Source organism: Ambystoma mexicanum, chromosome 9 (assembly GCF_040938575.1).
Source record: "Ambystoma mexicanum isolate Mex_15411 chromosome 9, UKY_AmexF1_1, whole genome shotgun sequence".
NCBI lineage: Eukaryota > Metazoa > Chordata > Amphibia > Caudata > Ambystomatidae > Ambystoma > Ambystoma mexicanum.
The window spans coordinates 678,847,645-678,868,241 of NC_090931.1; the positions used below are offsets into that span (position 1 = coordinate 678,847,645).

Here is a 20,597-nt window from a genome sequence, read left to right on the forward strand (position 1 = left end):
ACCCCCAATCGTATACTGCTGTGTTAAAGGTCCCATCCGTCTTTTCTTCTGATATGGTATGATATTTTATTTGTATTGCGCTCGTACACAAGTGTTTCAGAGCGCGACGAGGCAAGGGAGGGGAACAAGGGAGGACAAAACAACGATCTTACTAGGCCCACTGGCATTGAGAACCTGTAAGTGCAGGGGAGAGGGGAGAAGTGGAAAGTGCTGTGCAAGGGATAAAACACAACTGGTATTGCACCCAGCAAGGTGGCAAGTGCAAGGTTTAAAGCGCAGACAAGGGGTGTCTGATAAGTGCAGGTAAGGGGACTGTAGGGTTACAAATACAGACCCAAGAGCAAGGAAGCAGTGCGGGTGTGTGGCTGGGTGGGCAGGGACCTGGGCCTGAAATCGAAGGGTAACCAGGTGCACAGTACCGAAGCAGACAGATTAGCAGGGGAGAGGAAGAGCGCAGGCAGAAGCAAAGAGGAAGGTCTTGTAGTGCTTCCGGAACCAGAGATGGTTCTCCTCAAGTTTCAGAGTGGCAGGGAGGCTATTCCAGAGGGAGGCTCCAGCCAAGGAAAGAGATCTACCCCCAACTTGTTGCTTGGAGAAGCGACTGACCCTATGGGAGTTGGAGAAGCGAAGAACTTGAGTGAGAAGGTATTTAAAGAGGGAGAGTTGGAGGTATTTTGAACCAGAAAGCCTTGTGGACAATGCAAAGGATCTTGAATTTAATCGTTGTAGCCACTGGGAGCCAAGGAAGAGATTTCAGGGCTGGAGAAATACGATCCCAGGGCTTTAGGGCTTTAGGCCAAGGACAAGTCTCGCAGCCCTGTTCTGGATGAGTTGTAGAGGGAGCGGTGTAGTAGAAGCAGGCAGATTTAGAAAGAGGCTGTTGCAGTAGTCCAGCCTGGAGAGAACCAGAGCTCTGGAGACAGTAAGTTTCTGCGGGAAGGAGAGGAAAGGAAGAATACCTTTGAGGAGGTGCAGTTGGTAGTTTGACTTCTTAGAGACGTCAGAGATGTGAGGAGGGAAGTAGAGTGTGGGGTCGAAGATAACCCTGAGGTTCTTAGCCTCACAGGTGGGGGCAGAAAGAGGGCCAAGGTAGGCTGTCCAGAGAGGCAGGAAAGGATGGTGCTGGTGTGCTGATGAGGAGAATCTCAGTCTTACTGACATGAAGGCAGAGATCATTGATGGCACAACACTCCTGGATAGCAGACAGTTGTAGATGGGAGAAGTAGAGGAGGTGGCAGAGGGAAGTCTGAAAAGGAGCTGAGGGTCATCCGCATAACACTGAAAGCTGGAGCAAAGAGCAGCAATGCGCTCGGCAAGGGGTGCCAGGTATTGGTTGAACAGCCAGGGAGAGGGGTTAGACTTCCGGGGAACACCACAGGTCGAGCGTGAGATAGAGGAAAGGAAGGACCCAAGTTGGACCAAGGAGGGCCGCTAAGAGAGGAAAGAGGTCAGCCAGGCCAGGGCCTGATCGGTGATACCCATGTTATCACAGAGACGGTTGAGCAGGATGGCATGATTGACCGTGTCAAAGGCAGAAGAGATTGAGTAGGATGAGGACAGAATGGATGTTGGTCAAGGTCGGAGAGCAGGTCTTCACGGATGTTCAGGAGAGCAATTTCAGTGCTTCTGGTAGCTCTAAAGTCAGACTGATGTCTGCATGGCCAATCAACAAAATCGCTGTGAAGATTAAGCTGTGTGATGGGCAGCTTTTCCATGAGTTTGCCCAGGAAAGGAGTGATGGATAACAGGCGATAGGTAGCTGGGCATGAGGGTTTGGCTCTGGGTTTCTTGAGAAGAGGGTGCACAAGAGAGTACTTCAGGGGGGAAGGGAAGGCTCCAGTGGCAAAGGAGAGGTTGCAGAAGTCGGCAGAGCAGGAGCAGGAGCAAGGGTGTCCATGTGGTCCTTGATGGTTTTAAACATACCTGTTTTAACGAGAATTTCATTGTCTAGAACCATGGTCAGGGGAGAACAGAGGAAAGGAAGAGAGGGGGGAGGGGCTGCAGGTGTGCTAGAGTTAGCAGTTAGAGAAGGGGGAAGAGGAGGAGAGGATGAGTGGGTGGACAGGATGTCCTGGTTTCTTTTTAGATGAAATGAGGACAGGGCAGTGGAAAGGGTCTGGGGCGACAGGAGAGGTAGAGATTGCAGCAGGGTTGGCCAACTCACAGATTTTAAAGAGTTTGGCCAAGTTGTTAGATGCTGCAGAGACATGGGCTTGAATGTGGGCTCTCTTCTTAGTTCGGACAAGGAACCGGTATTGCCTTTGGAGTAGGCAGCAGACCAGTTTGTCAGAGGATGTGCAAGAAGCCTGCCATTTCCTCTCAGCCACCTTACACTCGCGTAGGTCAGAGTCGTACCAAGAGTTGCACTTTGCTTTGGGCATCAGACGGATCCTCATGACAGGGGCAAGAACATCCAGAGTAGAGCATGGAAAGGGCTGTGTCAGGAGGGAGGAGATGGAGGAGAGAGGGAGGAGAGAGGGAGGAGAGAGGGAGGAGAGAGGGAGGAGAGAGGGAGGAGAGAGGGAGGAGAGAGGGAGGAGAGAGGGAGGAGAGAGAGAGGAGAGAGAGAGGAGAGAGAGAGGAGAGAGGGAGGAGAGAGGGAGGAGAGAGGGAGGAGAGAGGGAGGAGAGAGGGAGGAGAGAGGAGGCCACAATTGATGCACGTTTCATGGGTCGGATGACCGAGAAGGTAGGTGGCAGTGTTGGAGTTGACTTGGCCTGCGAGGTAGAGAAGGAGAGATGGGAGGAAAGGAGGAAGTGATCACTCCAGGAGAGAGGAGTGGTCAGAGGGATGGCGAGGGGGAGGTCAGAGGAGATCAAAACATCCTACGTGTGCCTTGCAGAGTGAGTCGGGCCAGAGGGGAGAATAGAAAGAGAGGATCGCAGAGAGCAGGCAGATGGATATTGAGGTCACCAAGAAGGAGGAGTTGAGTGGTTCAGGCCAGGAGGGAGGAGGAGAGGTCCTCCCACTCTGAGAGGAAGGAGGTGATCTGACCAGGCGGCTGATACATAGTAGCCACGGTAAGAGAGTGGCCAGGAAAGTGAGCCTACAGACAAGGCATTCGAAAGTGGAGTAGGTCTGCATAGGAAAGACAGAAGCAGGAATCCACTCCAGGAAGATTAGGGGTACACCACCTCTGGACCGGATGGATCTGGCTGCGGAGAGGATCTTGTAGCCGTCAGGGAGGAGAGTGTCAAAGCTCGTGACAGAGCTGGCCGTGAACCATGAGGGTAATAGAATCCAGCATGGACCGACAGCCTTAAGTAATTCTAAATCTAGACATTATTGCGCAGACACAGCTGGCCGTAAATGACCTCTTGTTGGCTTCTAAACTGATGCTGGAATTTATTTTACTTGGCCAAACAAGGCCTTTTCTCAACCGCTTAAATGTTCTTTCTGATCAAAAAGGCCAGTAACTCCAGAGCAGCAGGCCACAACGGTTTCTCCAATATGGTTTTAAAAAACACTCCAGAAATGTTGTCGAATATACTTGCACTTTACCAACATTATTGCTAATAGAAACCTGGCACTTAGAAGCTATCCTATGTGGTTGTCACGACCCGTGACCCAGAACCCCACTGGCATGGTCACATGCCAGGTAGGGTCAGGACTCGGGGCCTTACATTATCATCATAGACTCTCCTGGAGTCAGTCCTGGCGGCTTTGGCGCCAGGCTCATGTTCAGATTGGGACTTTACCTTGAAGGGACTACTTTTCCTGTGAAGGCCTGCAGCCAACATGGAGGCACCCATACAGTCTAGTTCCTAGGAACCAAACTGTGTAGTGCAGTGTTTTAGGGTGTGGTTGCCTGGACTACTTTACAGAGGGCTATATAAACTGCACCCAAGCTACAGAACGTGCTTCGTGTTATTCTGCAGCCAGCAGCCTGACGCTCATCGTGTTCAGAGACCAGCAACTGGCGATCCTTGAATAGCGGACCTGCAGAGGAGACAAAAGAACATCATTGGCAGTCTCTGCTTACCTGCAACTTTCCATCCGTCGATTCCTGCTGCTCGCGGTCTTCCATCCGGTTGGCAGCATCATCAGGACACCACGCTCGCACCGGAACGAAGCACCTGGAGGGAGAGAGAAAGAAGGACAACGTTAAACAGGTTACTCACGGCATTGACGGCAGTAATCACAAAATCCTCACCTGGCTGGGCATTTCTTGACTGGTTCCGCTCCGGAAATCTTCACTCGCCCAGAAAGACCATCGCGACCTGAAAAGGAATAAAGAATACCGGTTAGCAAGAAAAGACATTACTGCGCCGCACTTCGCGCTTAACCTACCATCCATCATACGCTCCTGTGTCCATCATCCTGGCAGGAGCCTGATCTAAGTAGCGCACCCACCGAACCTCTGTGCACCTAAGGGGAAACCAACAAGAAAAGACATTATTATTCAAGAAAGGAAAGCAAGGACATTTAAAGACTGCTATAACCAGACTTACCTTCTTAAAGACACTTGAATGGGTTAGCACCAGTGAAGTTAACTCGGTCGCTTCAACCCGCAGAAGACTACGCGCCTCTGCACAGAAGGCAGGACGGAGAGCATGCCAGACATTGTAGGTGAGGAGTGGGCCGTCGGGTCGAGTCCAGGGGGCTGGTGGGAGGAAACAAAATCGGTTCCAAAGTCCAGTCCTCCTGTGTTTCAGGCCCGACCGCCACAGACGGCATCGTCCAGAATTGGGAACGTCCAGGGTGAATCCGGCAACCAGGGCATAAGGGCGTCCCCGTGGATACCAGGTGAGCGTAACAGCGGTACCCATTTTCAAAAAATTAGACCGCTTAGACCCACCAACTTTAGACCAATTATTCTAATTGACGGGAACAGCAACATTTTCTGCTGGCCTAATACCTAAGGAAGTTGAATCCTGGGCCATCAAAACTAGCCATTTGAAAAAATTCAAGTCCATTTTCATTGAGGAATATCACCACCTCACAAAGCGGGCTAATTATTATTCTGGTGCCAGAGAATACATCTAACGCTATTAAGCTTCCCCTTTACATGTGCCTCACGGATTTCACTTCTGCCATAACATCTTGTGGGAAAAATTGTCCCCATGGGGCCTTCGGTCGGGGATTCTTAACATACTTGTTAACATACTCATCCACCTGCATTCTGGGACTAGCATCAGGGTAAGGTTGGATCTTTCATGGGGTCTATCGGATAATATACCTACACATTGGCGGCCTTATACAGGGCTGCTCTGTACTGGTGCCCTTTATATTTAACATCTATATTTCTGACTTAGTCTATCATTTAGAACCTTCTAAGTTGCAACACACTGCCTGGGTAATCTACGCCCTTTCTGGCTAGCACATGCAGGTGTTGGTCTGCAGAGGATTCTTACATCTCTTTCCCAATATGCAAAAAATAATGACTTCATATTCTTATAATTTTGGTTTTAGTTTTATTCATGATCTCTCAACAGGCGTAAAATAGGATTTACATGGGTAGTGGAGGGCACACCCTTGGAAGTCAAACAATACATCTACGTGGGTATTGCACTCATTGCTAACGGTTGCAAAGCTGCTTTAACGAGCAAGATCCAAGCAAAAGCGAAAAAAATAATTCCAAGAATGAAAGCACTGATCTATAAAAATGTGAGGTTCTCACTTTTGCTTTCTATGAAATACTGTAATGGCAAAGTGATTCCTTAAATTATTTATAGCTTGGAAACTCTTTTGTCATTCAATGTTGATGATGTAGGAATGGTGGAGGGGAACATTTGTAGGAATGTGTTATCTTTGCCGAATTGTGTTCCTATTCCAATCCTGATTGCTTAAGCAAAGTCTGCAGAAGTTACAGTAGCTACCTCTGGTGGTTTACTAGTGCAATTCCCGCAGATTATTAAGAAGCGTTCGTGGGAATCTGACTGGATAAATATCAATCAAGAATTATCCAGATACTAACTTCACAAAGGTTTGAAACAGGTACAGAAGAGAAGGGGCATACTACCCATGCATGTTATGAAATTTCCTACCGTTAATTGGAGGATTTCGTTTTTGAAAGTGCAATAAAATCTTTTACACAGAAACATCCAACTCCTTTGTCGTTTCTGTGGCCTCCCCGAGATCAAGACCTTGAAACATCTGCTTGTATTATGTCCTGCCCTATTTAGCTTGCAGATTGATTTTATAGGGAAATTTGTTCGTAATCATGCTTTCGTGAGAACTGCGTTTTTATGAGACCGCATGATTTTCTGCCCCTTGTACCTCTTTAACATTGGCAGTTTTACACTTTTTAAGATACATTAAGCTCCTTGACTAGTAGAGTTTACACGTTTGTAAATAATGATTAACTGATCACGTGCACAACGTGAAATGTCTTGTGCTCCTGTTTGTCACTCAGTCCTTGTTTCTTTTTGATTAGACTTATGAGGAATGTACATTATATATTTAGAACGATTTTAGTGTATATTGTTTAAAGGTTTGAATAAACCAATAAAGAAAGAAACTAAAACTATTTCAGTATCTCTTATGAGCATGTTCCTCTTCTGAAGGTTTGCACCCATGATGCTGAAACATCTTTCTCACTTTTTCCCCTTCTGTTCTTGGAGCATTGTGGTTAAGAGGGTTTTTGTAGAATTATTTGGGGATAAAAGTTAGACTTGTCCTTGGACTTAATAAAATGTTCGGAACACAGATGATTGTTTCATAGTTTGCCTTCAAACATATTTTTCTTTCTTCTTTAGGCCTCCAGACAAGCTTCCGGAATCCCCGGCTTGACGCCAACAAATGAGAAGTAAAGGCCTTCCTAATGTTGCAGTCAGCTATCCTATCTCTACCTACAGTCACAAACATATTTACAGATTTACTTTCCTTAATTCCATAGGGATGGAAACCTGCAGGACATTGTAAGCTGTGGCAGTCTGCATGAATTCCTGGTGAATCTGCATGAAAAGTTTGGTTCTGTGGCATCGTTCTGGTTTGGCCGCCGTCTGGTCGTCAGCTTGGCGTCGCTCGATCTCTTTCGGCAGCACATCAATCCCAACCGAACCTGTACGTACTTATTCTGGGCCTGTAACCCTTAGTCTTCCAATTCCAGGAAGTCCTGCTTTTTTTTCCCTGTTCTTGACAAGGGTCTGTGCAATTATGTGTTGTGGTTTTCTCCTTGGCAGGCTCTGAAAGGGGATTTGTTTTGTTTTTAATCTGTGGTTTGCCACAGGTAAGTATGCAACATAAATAGATTTCGAGATGTAGGGGTATAGGTGCAGGGAGGCTACTAATGGAGGATTGCGTAGGCAAGCTAAGGGTTGCTTTGCCTGTTAATTCAGGCTCAAACTGACAAAGGGATGATGATTGACGATAGCAATGAGGCCGTAAGGATGCTAGGCCTGTCATGGAGGTTTGCATTTATGAGTTCAGTAGCCTGACATAAAATAAAAATGTATGATTGACTGAGTTGCCTATCTAGGCTATAAAATGACAATTATTCGTGGAGCCAGAGGGTGTGCAGAAATTCTTAAGCGGTAGGCTAGTACCGGTTGGCAGACGCAAACTATCTGAATTCAATAGCTTCTTCTGTTTGGCATGCAATTTATTAACACCAATCCCATTAAATGGATAGTTTTGCTCCGAACCGGATTGAAAATAATTAGAAATAACCATGTCTCCTTAACTTTAGAAATCCCAACTGAACAATGATCAATCAGTCTGATGCTGATTTGCACCCAAACATTTCTAAATTTGTATCATTGCTCGTAAACCTCTGTAACCCATAGCCCCCCTATTCCAGGAAGCCCAGCTTTTTATGCTAATCATTTTTATTCATAGAAGTTAAGGAGTTTAACTTTCATCTGTGGTTTGTGATGGATCAAAATGCACCACACAGAGTATTCTCGATGCAGAGCTCTCATCCTGGCCCATTTTCTGCTCTGAGTTTAACATGTTTGCATTTTATTTACTCAAGTGGTAGATAAAGATTAAAACAATTTATGTAGCATAGCAAGAACCTCATCCTTTTGATCAGGTAGCATATTTTGGTAATCCCCTAGTGCGTTTTAGGACTGTACGTATTGTATTTTATAACGTGTGAACCTATTTGTGACACGTCAGACCTCTGTACAGCAATGAGAGGTAATAGGATGACCTCCTATAGCTACAAGTAGAATGTGTAAATGTAAAGAGTGCAGTTGTAAGGACAGGGTGGGGGGGGGAGAGGGTACGGGTTAGGGAAGGGCAGATCCCATCTGGGTAAGGGAGGGCAGCAGCTGTGCTCCTCCTGAAGCTATATTTCTATATTTGTTTATTTTTTTAAAACATCTTTTTATTATTTTATAACATACAGTGCAACAATCAAACAATCCCCCCTTTACTCTCCCCTTTACCCCATCCTCCATCAGAGCACCGATATTTCCTCATGTCCGTCCCTCTCCACCCCCCCCAAAAAAAAGAAAAAAGCATTAATCATCCATGAAGATCCAACAGTTTCAACCTTTGCGGGCACCACTGCTCTCTGAATTCTCCTTTCAGGTATGTCAGCGTTTCTCCCCATTCAGCTGCAAAGTTCTCCAGATTGTGATTAACCGCGTATGTGGCTCACTCCATTGCTACCAACTCCCACATTTTCCTCAGCCAATTCTGCTCCCTTCCATCTCTGAGCGTTGAGGGACATCGCAGCTAGCGTAAACCTAATCTTCGCTTTGGGTCGTCCGTTCCCCCACCTCATGACCTTAGCCTCCCCATTAAGATCACCCGGGGGTCCCGTCCTTCTCCCTCTCCAAACGCATGTTCTGTGTAAAATGATGCTGCTGCAGAAAGGCCTGATTTTAGGGCATTCCCACCATATGTGGGCCACTGTCCCCTCCTTCCCACACCCCCTCCAACATTCTTTAGACGTTGCTGGGTATATATCATGCAGACAGGAGGGGGTGTAGTGCCATCCAAAAATATACTTGTACCAAGCCTCTTGTAATTGCGCCGCCTTTGCCCACTTCAGCAATCCCCTCCACAGCCTCTCCAATTTCTCTCTCTCTATTCTCGTTCCCAGGATCTGTTCCCATCTGTCCATGTAAGCCCAGCTAGTTTTTGGGGCAGCGTCCCCTAGGAGTTTGTAGAGATCTGAAATTAGCCCTCTAGACCCCTTGTGCCTAAGGAGGAACCTTTCGAACTGCGTCGTAGCCCGCGTAGGTGCATTTCTTACCTCCTCAGTCATCACCTAGTGTCTGATATGGAAATACCTATGTCTTTCCCCTTCCCCCAGGTCGAAGTCCTGTTTGCACTCTAGATATGTTTTCACATTCTGATCTCGGAACATGTCCCTGATGACTCTACACGCCCCTTCCTCCCACTTCCTAAAAGCCCTTTTTCCAACCCTGGGGTGAAGTCCCTATTGAGTAATATCGGGGCAAAAGGGGAGGGGTACGTTGTGATCCCCAATGTCCTCACTGCCCAGTCCCAAATGTCTGCCAGACCCTTTGTTATGGTGCTTAGATATAGATGAGGTGGCCTTAGGCGGCACGGGAGCCAGAGGACCTCCTCCAAATGATGCCGGGCCACCACCCTATCCATTTGAACCCACTTTTCCTATACTCTTCTGAGAACCACTCCTTGATCACTCTCAACTGCGCTGCCTCATAGTACCGGTGAAATTCCGGAAACCCCAGGCCACCATCCCCTCTCGAGGCCGTCGTTGAGCATTTGGCCAGCCGTGGTCTCTTGCCCTCCCAAATGAATTCCTTCGCTGCCGTGTCCAGTACTCTAAAAAAGCCTCAGGGAACCGGTAGCGGGACAGCCTGAAAGAGGTAAAGCAGCCGGGGCAGGATCACCATTTCAAGCACTAACCACCTCCCCAACCAAGATATTCTGAGGGCTCTCCACTTCCGGAGATCCTTTTTAATTGCTTTCATCATGGAGATGTAGTTTGCCGCGTACCACCCCTCCAAAGCTGGTGTAATTTTCACCCCCAGGTATCTTATTTCCCCAGGGCTCCACTTAAAGGGATATCCCTCCTTAATTTCCGCGGCCTCCCTGACTTCTAAAGACAAGTTCATGAGCTCTGACTTCTGCCAGTTGACATGCAAACCCGATACCTCTGCAAATTTGGACAAGGTCCATACTCTCCTTAATGGACCCCCTCGGATCGGTATGGGCAAGGAGCATGTCATCGCCGAAAGCCACCACCTTGTGCTGACCTCCCCCAAATGGTATACCCCAGATGGGCTCCGCCTCCCGGATTGCCTGCAGTAGGGGCTCCAGGTAGATTGCATACAGCAAGGGGGAGAGCGGGCGCCCCTGCTTGGTACCACGCCTTAGGCTAAATGGGCTTGATGTTGCCCCGTTGACCAGGATACGTGCGGAAGGGCTTTGATAGTTGGCCCGGACCATATTGATGTATTCTTCGCCCAGTTCCATCCTCTCCATAACTTGGAACAAAAACGACCACTCCACCCGGTCAAACGCCTTTTCCGCATCCAAGGCTTGGAGGACCGCCGGAGTGGCTGTTTTCTGTGTTTTTTCTACAAGGTGGGCTACACGTCTGATGTATCCGGGTCCTTCCCGGTCTTATGGATGAGTGTAATTTTGTCTTCCTCCATTGTCGGAGGGATTCTACCAGTTGCCTTAAAAGAATTCAACAACTGAGTGAGATGCAGAGTTAGAATTTGGGGAAAATGTCCTGTAGAAAGATGCTGGATAGCCATCCGGCCCTTGGGCCTTATTACGGGGCAACAACGCTATAGTGGTCCGCACCACATCTTCCGACCCAACTCCTCCCTTTCCGTTTGGGACAGACTGGAGAGGGGCAGAGCCTCAAAGTCCCTCTGGGGCTGGGGTGGGGGGTCCTGTGAAGAGGTATAGTGTGTTGTAAAATCTGGCTAAGCAACCCTTTATTTCCTCAGTGCGGGTGAGTCTGTTCCCACCCTTGTCCTTCATGGCCATGATCATGTTCTGCTCCCTAGCCCCCCTCAGGAGACGCGCTAACAAAGAATCTGCCTTGTCGGCCTCCGTGTAGTACTTTTGCCTGACCATGAGCATAGCCCTTTCCGCTTTTTCGGTCCTGGGAACCCCCCAACTGGTCTTCAGCTAGCCTATATGCCCTGAATGCTTTCCTGGAAGGAGCTTCCCCCTTCCTTAGCCGTGCCGTCTCTACCTCCCTTTCCAATTGTGCCTCCAACTGCCGCATTTACTTATTCCTTTCCCCTTTCAGGGCGATAAGCTCATCCCTCAATGTAGCCTTGTAGGCGTCCCACCTTGTACCCAGACTTGTGTCAGTACTGTTGTTCATCTCAAAGAAAGCCCTTATTTTATCCCCAACTCTTCCCGGACCACCCGATCCCTCAGTAGTTCTTCTGGGAATTTCCACTTCCACACCCCTGGGCTTCGCCTCCCCAGGCCCATCCTCATCTGCACTATTTTATTATCTGCTATGCCCATGGGGCCTGTCTCCACCATCTCCACCCTTCCCACCAGACTCGCCGATACCCATATGTAATCAATTCTAGATTGGGTCCCATGAACCCCAGAGAGAAATGTGTGGCCCTCTCCCCACCACGCAGAGCCCTACACACATCCCTTAGCCCCGCCTCCTCCACCCGCTCCCAGAGTTGGGGTGAGGCCACCACTCCTCCCCCTGCGCTATCGTGTGCCGTCCGGTCCAAACGTCTGTTCCATGCCAGTTTTAGGTCTCCCAGGATAATAACTTGCCCCCTTGCAAAATTCTCCAGGACTCCCAAGGTTTCGCGCAAAAACAATCCTGGCCCGTGTTCGGAGCATACACTGAAGCTATAGTATAGGGCATACCCGTAAGCTCCCCTCTTACCAGAACATACCTTCCATTCCTATCCCTGAGGACATCTTGCATTCTAAAGTCAATACTCCCGAAGGCCAGTGCCACCCCCCTGCTTTCGTGGGTCCTGAGGCAAAGTATATCTGCGTGAAGCCCCTCAGATGCAAGCGACCCTGGTCCTTTCTCAGTAGGTGGGTCTCTTGAAGAGCAAGAATATCCGGGACATGTGTCTTGGTGAACCTCTCTAATTTAGCCCTTTTGAGGGGGGAATTGAGCCCCATCACATTATGCGTTATCCATCTGAACCCAGCGGGAAAATTCTGGCAGGCCCTGCTTTTTGCACCCTTGTCCCTCTCCCGGGAGCCGCTTCAAGGCGAGACCCGCCCTCATCTGCCCCCCCCCCCCCTCCCTCCTCCCTCCACCCCCTCTGTTGTAGTATCATGCCCTCTGCAGGCCCTGCTTGCTTGGCCACTCTGGTACTTCGCTCCCCCCCCCCCCCACTCCCTGCATCCCGGTCCCCAACTTGGAGTGCACCCGGCCCCCCCTCCCCTGGACTTGTCGGTCCTTGTTCCAAAGTGTTTTCTACTCCAACCTCCTTGGCTCTACATACTGCCCATTCACCACCACCCCCTTCAGAATATCTTCCATGGCTTAGGCCCACTAATTCAAACGGATCCATTCCACACTTCTTTGCCCCCTCCCGGTCATCCTTCTCCCTCTCCCCCCGGGGGGGGGCCCTCAGTGTGGCTCTCCTCCTATTCCTTTCCCCTACCGTCGACCATACCCATGGTTTAGCCCTATTCCTTTGCCCTGAGATGGCTGAGGTCTCGCCCCCGAGGCCTCCCTTTCACCCTCGAGCTCCAAGAGAAATATATTTGCCGCTTCCTGTGGCGTAGTTGCCCGCCTCTGGATCCCCTCCCATTCGAACAGTAAACCGAAAGGGAATGTCCACTTATATTTTATTCCTTTCCTTGTTAGCTCCCTCAGGACTGGGCCCATGTTCCTTCTTTTCACTAGCGTGCTGTTCGCCAGGTCCTGAAATAAGGAAATCTCTTGCCCCTTATAGTGTACTGGTTCACGCGGTCTGGCCGCATGCAACACTGCTTCCTTCTGTCAATTTCTGGCAAATGCGGCCAGGACGTCACACGGCCTGGCGTTGGGGCTCTGGGAGGGTCGACCGACTCTGTGCACTCTGTCCACAGTTCTATCGATTCTGGGCCCCACTCACCCAAAAGATCAGCGAGAATACTCTGGATTTCCCCCTTCAGTTCCCGGTCCACCACCGATTCTGGTAAAAATGTAATCCTGATGTTGACCATTCTAGATCTATTTTCAAGGTCCTCCACTTGGGCTTCCAAGTTCCGCGTCGCAATGTCCAGCCAATCAATCGCCTCACTGTTAGCCGTTGTGTCCTTCTCAGTTTCCTGCAGCCCTCTTTTTAGTAAGTCCGTTCTCTCCCCTAATTGGGCCATTTCTTGTTTCAACTCTCCTAACGCCACATTCAGATCGGATCTCATCAGCTGGAATTGGTCCTGAAAGGCTTTAGCTAAAGTCTCTCTCAAGGCCTACATTTCCCCTCTGAGGTCCTGCCTCGTCATTTATGCCGAGTCCGCAGCCCCTTCCTGATCCAGCCGCTCTTTCAGCTGACCATTGCCACCTCTATTTGGCTCCCTGGCCTCCATTTCTGGCCACAGTGTGGGGAGGGTACCCTGCGCACTGACCGGTCTTTGTCATTTTCCCCTTGGCCCTGGAGGACATCTAAATTTGTGGCGAAGCCCTTCCAAGTTGTGCGCCCTCCACTGCTTGATGCGAGCCGGCTACCACACGCGTGCCCTCCAGTTGGTGAGTGCACAAGCCCAGTGGCCCTCCCCTCTCTTATGTTTCAGAAAAGACCCCCTTATAAGTTGCCTGTTAGGTAATTACCGCTGGGTGTAGACGTTAGCCGGTCAGGCGCTGGTGCCTGGTCGGCTCTTTTTCTGGCTTTTCTGGGGTGATTAATCTGCCTGCCCCACCAGAGGCGCTCCCAGGTCCAAACCCAGTGTTTACCGTTGATGGGGGTAAGTGTCCTCGCCGCTCACAGCACTTTCATCAGTGGCAATGACCACTTCTGGGCACCGCTCAACAGCCTCCGGGAGCTACCCTACCACCTGGTCACTGTAACACACTTCTTCTTTGTAGAGGCCTCACTCAGGCTCCATGGGCGCCTCACCTACCACTGTCGAGTCGTGGACCCTGTTGAACCTCCCCACGCATCTCACAGGCCTCAAAGGATGTTCAGTACATAGCAGCCGTGTCACCCCCGGGCGCCCACAGAGGCCGACACACTCTGCGCCCCTCGCTGAACATCGGCCTCGATGTGCAGCTCTGCCGGGACCCGCTTCCCAGCCAGTGCAGGGAGTTTGGGGGGGCGCCGAGGGCGCCCCAAGAAACTCCTGAAGGGGCCTCCTCCTCCCCGCCCCACCCGATGCCTGCTCCTATACCCTGGGTGTCAGCGCCTCTTACCCCTGCTCCCCGGCAGCGTAGTACTGCTTCCTCGGGGGGCCCCACCAATCCTGGCCTCCTCCTGCAACAAAGCCTGCCTTCAGTCAGTTCGAATCTTTCCTCAAGGGGGTGGGGGATCTCCTTCCCCCGGCGCGCTGCTTGGCCACGCTGTACACCCCGGCCTCCGGAGCTCGCCGCCAAGCCTCCTGGGTGCTCCTTCTAGTCCGCCGCACCAGGCACCCGCAGAGTCCAACTGAAGCGGAGGTCCCGCACCGAGTCGCTGGTCCTCCTTCTTGGGTTCAGCTGTGTCAGCCCTGCTGCTCTCCTTCCCCCACCAACGAGGCACTGCTCCTGTCGGCTCTCCCCTTTGCGCCTGGGCTCCTACGCCGCACACCGGTCAGACAGTCCCCTGTGCCTGCAGTCTCCTCGCCTCACCGCCGCCCGGGGGTCTGGGACGCTGCAGCGGAGCTCCCCTCCAGTCTTCCCGTCCCCGCCGCGGTGCTGGCGTGCAACCACTCTGATCTGTTAACTTTCTGGGGGGCACCCCTGTCCAAGCCCAAGGAGCCCTCCAACGTTGCCCAGCGCGCACTCCTCCTCGCCGGCGAACTCGCTCCGATCTGGAAGCCGCACCTCCTATGTCGCAGGCCCCTCAAGCAACCTCCCGCTGCTTCCACGGGCACCCTCGTACCCCTGCTGTGCTCCACCAGATCGCCGTGATTCAGATCAGGCCTCCTACACCTGGGGGTTGGTGGGATCTCCAGATGAGATGCCTCAGAGCGCGGGAGCAGCCGTCGGCACGTCTACTCAGTGCAGGCGGCCATCTTGGAATCTATATTTCTTTTAATTTCCAAAGATCTCAACTTTCTGACTGCACTTTTAAGTCCCTGGCTTTGCGTAACTGATTATCCCCTTTTTTCCCTTTGATATGAAAGAGAAAGCAAAGGTGTACTCCCTCTCCTCCCCAGAAGTGCAATCATGAAGCATCTCCCTGCCATGGTTTACCGGCTTTAGAAAAGTAATGCTGAAATGTTCCTTTTTTTTTCTCCATGATTCACACTACTTATTATATCTGCTTACTTTTAATTTCTAATACATTTAGTTAGGCGTAATCCGGGAGAAATATCCAGGAAAGAAGCACTTTCTGCACTGGGCACACTAAATAAATAGTTGTCCAATTAAAAATGATTGAAATAGTAAATCGCAGCTTGGAGGGCCTTGCTTAGATGGGCTTACACTAAAGTTGGAAGACTATTAAAGTTGTGGGAAAGTAGAGGGACACACATGTGATGATATCAATGGGGGCTGGGTGAATGACCTGCTGGAGTTCACCACTGGACACAGGACCTCATAGATGTGTTTATGTCCAGCAAATGCAGCTGAAAACATTTGAAAACCCATCCGAATGGCTTTCTCCAGACAGGCCTCACAACATGAGGAGAGACACCTAGATCCGGGCAAGCTGGAAATTGAGACTTGATGAACAGGATCTAAAAGATGGTAGGTCACCACTGTGAGAATCCAGAAGGACATAGCCATCGCTTTTGGTTCCAGTTCCTGGGGGTGGACCAGTACTGTGGGAGCTGGCCCAACTGGGTGAGGGGTCTTCGGGAGTGGGTCCCCGGATGGCGAGGCTCAGTATCCCTTCCGCTGTAACACCTTTAACCCCATCCTAGCAGGTAGGATACGTAGGAATTGTACCCCCTTCCCCTCACAAACACTTCTTCACAGACTGCCCGCTCTGGGAGAAAACAGACTCGCACCCGAGCAGTGTAGCTGACATATCCCGCTACTATGGTCAGGTGAAGTCAGGCAATTACTGACAATCACTCAAACCTGACTTCCATTGAATTTCCCCACACGGATAAAAGGCGGAGCACGAGAGAACACTCTGAACGAGGCAAAGCACACGAAGGAGCAGTGGTTTCGAGAAGGCAGCTGAACAAGAGGAGAGCTGGCAAACCAAGAAGGGTTTGCAAGGAGGGAAATACCCTTGACCTTTCCAACAGGAAACCGTTGCTTTCAAGAACATTGTAGATCAGAATACGTTAGGCCACGAAACCAGGCTAAAGAATCCTGCATTAGGTGTCGGGGATACCAGAGGCCGCCCTGCGCAGCAGACCAAGTAGGGGAGGAGTAGCAGCCGCCATGGTATCGTCCTTGGCTCCAAGAACAAAGTAGCGCCAGGCAGATCAACCCACCCGGTGAGTTGTGGAGACTGATGCAAGCGGCAACATTGTATAACTAGCGCAGGAATTAACATTGTTAAACGCATGTGATGAAAGACATGAGTAAAGCTAAATTGCTGATGAATGTTTGAACTTTGAGAAGGAAAGATACGATACCTGTAACAGTGGTCCGTCGCCATTTGGGCGCTCAATCAAAGGTCTCTGTAAAGGTATCCAGCCAAGAGGTGGCAGAAACGAAAGTAAGAACATTTTGTGAAGTGAATCAAAATGGTCTTGCGACTGTTAAGCAAAACCCATTGCACACTCCAAACTTCTATTTTTGATATTTGGAGGAAAACATAGAAAGTGAGATTGCATGGTCCGAGCCTGAACGAGGGAGACACAATGAGAATATTGTGCTAAAAGAATCCGAGCCTGAACGAGGGAGATCAGTTGTGAACATTGTGGTAAAAAGGGTTCCAAGCCTGAAGGAGAGAGACCCATGATGAATATTGAAAACGCGAACTTGTACATGGGGAAACCCCTGATAAGAAAGGAACTTTGGTGCTCATTTGTTGCAATATGCCCTCTGCAGTAAGAGACTGTTAATGAAAAAGAAGCTTTGGTGAACGGCCCTGATGCCTTTGCTTTGAACTGTAACCAATGTGGCAGAGAAGCCAGAATGTGTGCGAAGCTCGAACGTGACGCTGTGCCCCTTGCTGAAAACATGGGGAAGGGAAGCCAATGGCTCAACTATCCTGACATATTATTTCTTGAACAATTTTTTTCTTTTTGCATACACCATCATCTCACACCATTTTGTATTTAGAAGTAAGGATTGGCAATTGGTTTATTAGTATAGGGCCTTTTATTTTGACAGACTCGATTAGGACTGCGTTATTATTATTTGATGGTCGTAGCTTGCTCCCATCTTTAGATTTAGGTTTAGATAGGCGTTCAACCAGCCCATTGAAGATCAACCAATCAATCAAATAGCTTTAATTCAACATATGTCATTTGGCAAAAACATATATATATATATAATATATACATAAAATCACAGAAAAGAAAAGTTAACAGAATATAAGCAACATCATATATGTTGCAGTGCTAACAGCAGTTACGTCACAGGCCTAAAACTAATCAAAGTGTAAAATAGGAATATAAAAATGTACCAATAGTACAAAGATGAACCATTTAAATGATTTAACCATTTAAAACCCTCTAAGCTTAAACTTTGATCAGTGGTTCCATAACCCCTTTTAAATTGTTATTTTGAATGAATTAATTCAAGTAACTTCATTATGACCAGATAGGTCGACCACTTGCATTCAAAAACAAATTAACTATCTCATCCTAAAACTCTGACCCCGTTTTCATTATTCTAACTCATTTGCACCGTGCCAGATCTAAAAGGTTTACGACACAATAGACCACTTTGGGATCGTCACATATTTTAAAAAGTTGTAACGCTTGCCTTGTCTGCCGTGTGTGTTAGATGGTTTTTAAAAACATACAACGTGCCACCCAGTAACACTCACAGAAAAACAAGAAATGGTTTAAGTTTTCTCTATTGAGCCTGCACGCTGGGCACAGTTAATTCCCATTGGATACACACTTTTTTGGTGGGGAAGCCAAATGTAGTTGGTTGAGCCGGAATTTAATATGTAGGGTAAGGGCCTGCGGGGCTCCAGTTTCTCAAGGCCCTTCATCAACTTACTTGACAGGTAGAAGGTACCCATAGAATATTTTGTACCGTCATTGACCAGCTCATTTGTTCTGTGCCTTCGTTTTGGCCTTCCGTATGTCATTAGGGGTTATCCCCTGGGGGTTTACCCATAATTCTCCCGTTTCCAATTTCAACAAAAGGCTTTTTACGTGCTGAAACCAGGGCAAAGATCTCCTCCCCCCTCACCCCCTCAATCTCCATGAGATGTGCAGTGGCTTCCCGATAAACCTATAGCTCGGCCACGGACCACAGTCTTAACCAATAATATACAAGTTTAAAATTGATCTCGCTCTCAAGTGGTCTGAGGTCTAGATCTAAGTAAACGGGTATCCTTGTGCAAGATCTGGGCAGGCCTAACAACTTTTTCTAAAAAGCTCTGTCTACCCTATCCAGGTTCTTAGCCAAGTTCTTAGTATCCGTGTAGCCCCAGGTCTCAGCCCCGTATATGGCAGCGGCCCTGGCCTGTGCTTGGTACATTGTTATTGTTGGGGAAATGTGTCCTTCACCATGTGAATAGAAGGACCTTGGGATTCCCCCTCCATATATTTCAAGCAAGGTGCAAGCTTTTACCGTTTTAAGGGGCCAGTTCCCTTGATCATTAAACCTCACCCCCAGGTAGTCATATTGTTGGACTTGTTCCAATGAGATATTGTTTAATTCCAACCTGTGTTTTTTAAATGGGGTGAATCTTGGGCGAAATATCAACAGTTTGGTCTTTTCCATGTTGATCTCTATGGACACCTCTAAGCAGATTTCTGCAAAGGCTCCCAAGGTAGCAATAAGGCCTTTCGGTGTGGTAGATAATAACACAGCATCATCTGCGAATAGTAAGATTGGACAGATCTTACGACCCAACTTTGAGGGATCTGCACTCATAGCCCTCACACATCGCACCGCCTCATCGATATATAACATAAACAATAAGGGGCCAGGGGAACGCCCCCCTGTCTTTCACCTCTATTCACTTTAAATGATTTGTTAGCCCCCTCCCCCTCAATCCTGTATTGTCTGTGTACAAATGAATTGTGATCTGTAGCAGGCCCTGTGAAATCCCTCTTGCCACCAGGATTTCCCATAGCTTTGGCCTCGATACAGCATCGAAGGCAGTCTTGAGATCAACGAAGACAGCGTAAATCTTCATCTTTCGCAAGACTGTATACTTCGATGTTATCAACTGCAGGCAAAACATTTGGTCCACTGTACTTATTTTAGGTGAAAACCCCGCCTAGGGGTGGTCTATAGCTTTACTTTGGGTGACCCATTCTAGTAGATGTGTTTGTATTGTTTTAGAGAACATTTTTCCCACCCCATCACAAAGCGAAATGGGTCTGAAATTTGCAGGGTTCTCCCTCCCCTTTCTTATATATCTGGATTATTATCGCGATTAACCATGAAGGGGGGGGGGCCCTATTCAGGCTTAGGCAGGTGTTAAAGAGGAGCGTTAAATATGGTCCCCAGGCCCCGTTTCGTCTTTACATATATCAGTGGGCAAACAGTCAGGCCCAGGGGCTTTCCCCCACTTCTGTGAGGATATTGCATTTCTTACGTCCTCCAAGTCTAGTTGGAGGGTGGTTATCTCCTCCCTATTACTTGCTCTCCCCGTACATTTTTCTCCCATACTATATAAATCCTTAAAGTGGGTCAGCCAAGTAGATGGGCTAATATCAGTCTTGACACCCTTTACCACCCCCTCCCTCTGCCTCCTGCCCTTCGTTTGAGCCATTCACAATTTTCCAAAATGTATGGGCATCTACCTGCATCCTCTCCCATTCCGAGCAGACACAATCTTCTTTTTTTCCCTTTATTCAGGCTTTATATGAAGCCCTAGGGGCTCTCAACTCAAGTTTATCCGGACCTTGACGGTTTTTAAGACAGTTCAATATGTCAGATTTTGCCAATCTGCAATCTTCGTCATACCATGGTTGGGTTTTGATAGCATGTTTTTAAATCGTTTTTCAAGGTTTGGAGAAAAAGGGTTGGATGATCATGACTAGGTCTTTAAAGGACGATAACATTTCGACTTCCCCCGCTTCCATTGTAGCAATTGCTTCGAATACATGAACAATTGCTTCATATATATGTGGTTTCACCTCTCCAATGTCGAAGTCTGACCATTTAACCCTCTGCTTGGATACACCCTCTAAGTGCACAGAGGCTATGGTTTTCAATAGAAGCCTTCCCCATTTCCAGTTTTCCAGTTTAATTTCAGTGTCATGGGCCTATGATCAAGGGCTTTCCCCCATAGTGCAGCTGAAAGAAAAATGTGGGAGGTTCCATTAGGCCCCCCAAAAGTATATTTAGTCAACTGAACTTTGGGAAACGACCATTACGTGTCTGGAGGCACAATAAAGTGCCATTGGGTGGGTTCTCCCTATTTTGGGTGCTACTACAGCTGGAATATCCCATGCTTCATCAAAGTCGTCCCAGGCCCCCTCTAAATCTATCAGGGGTTCTATTTGGATGTTTAAACTACCCAGCAGTATTACATGGT

General features: G+C 48.8%; 1 protein-coding gene across 1 annotated transcript in view; it reads left to right on the forward strand.

Annotated features, from left to right (window-relative positions):
- The window catches only part of CYP20A1 (cytochrome P450 family 20 subfamily A member 1), a 516,898-nt gene that overhangs the window by 14,832 nt on the left and 481,469 nt on the right, over nucleotides 1-20,597 (forward strand). Inside the window, exons 2-3 of the mRNA XM_069615523.1 lie at nucleotides 6,699-6,748; nucleotides 6,839-7,005. Coding sequence (XP_069471624.1) covers nucleotides 6,699-6,748; nucleotides 6,839-7,005 — 217 coding nt within the window. The remainder of the gene's footprint in view (nucleotides 1-6,698; nucleotides 6,749-6,838; nucleotides 7,006-20,597) is intronic.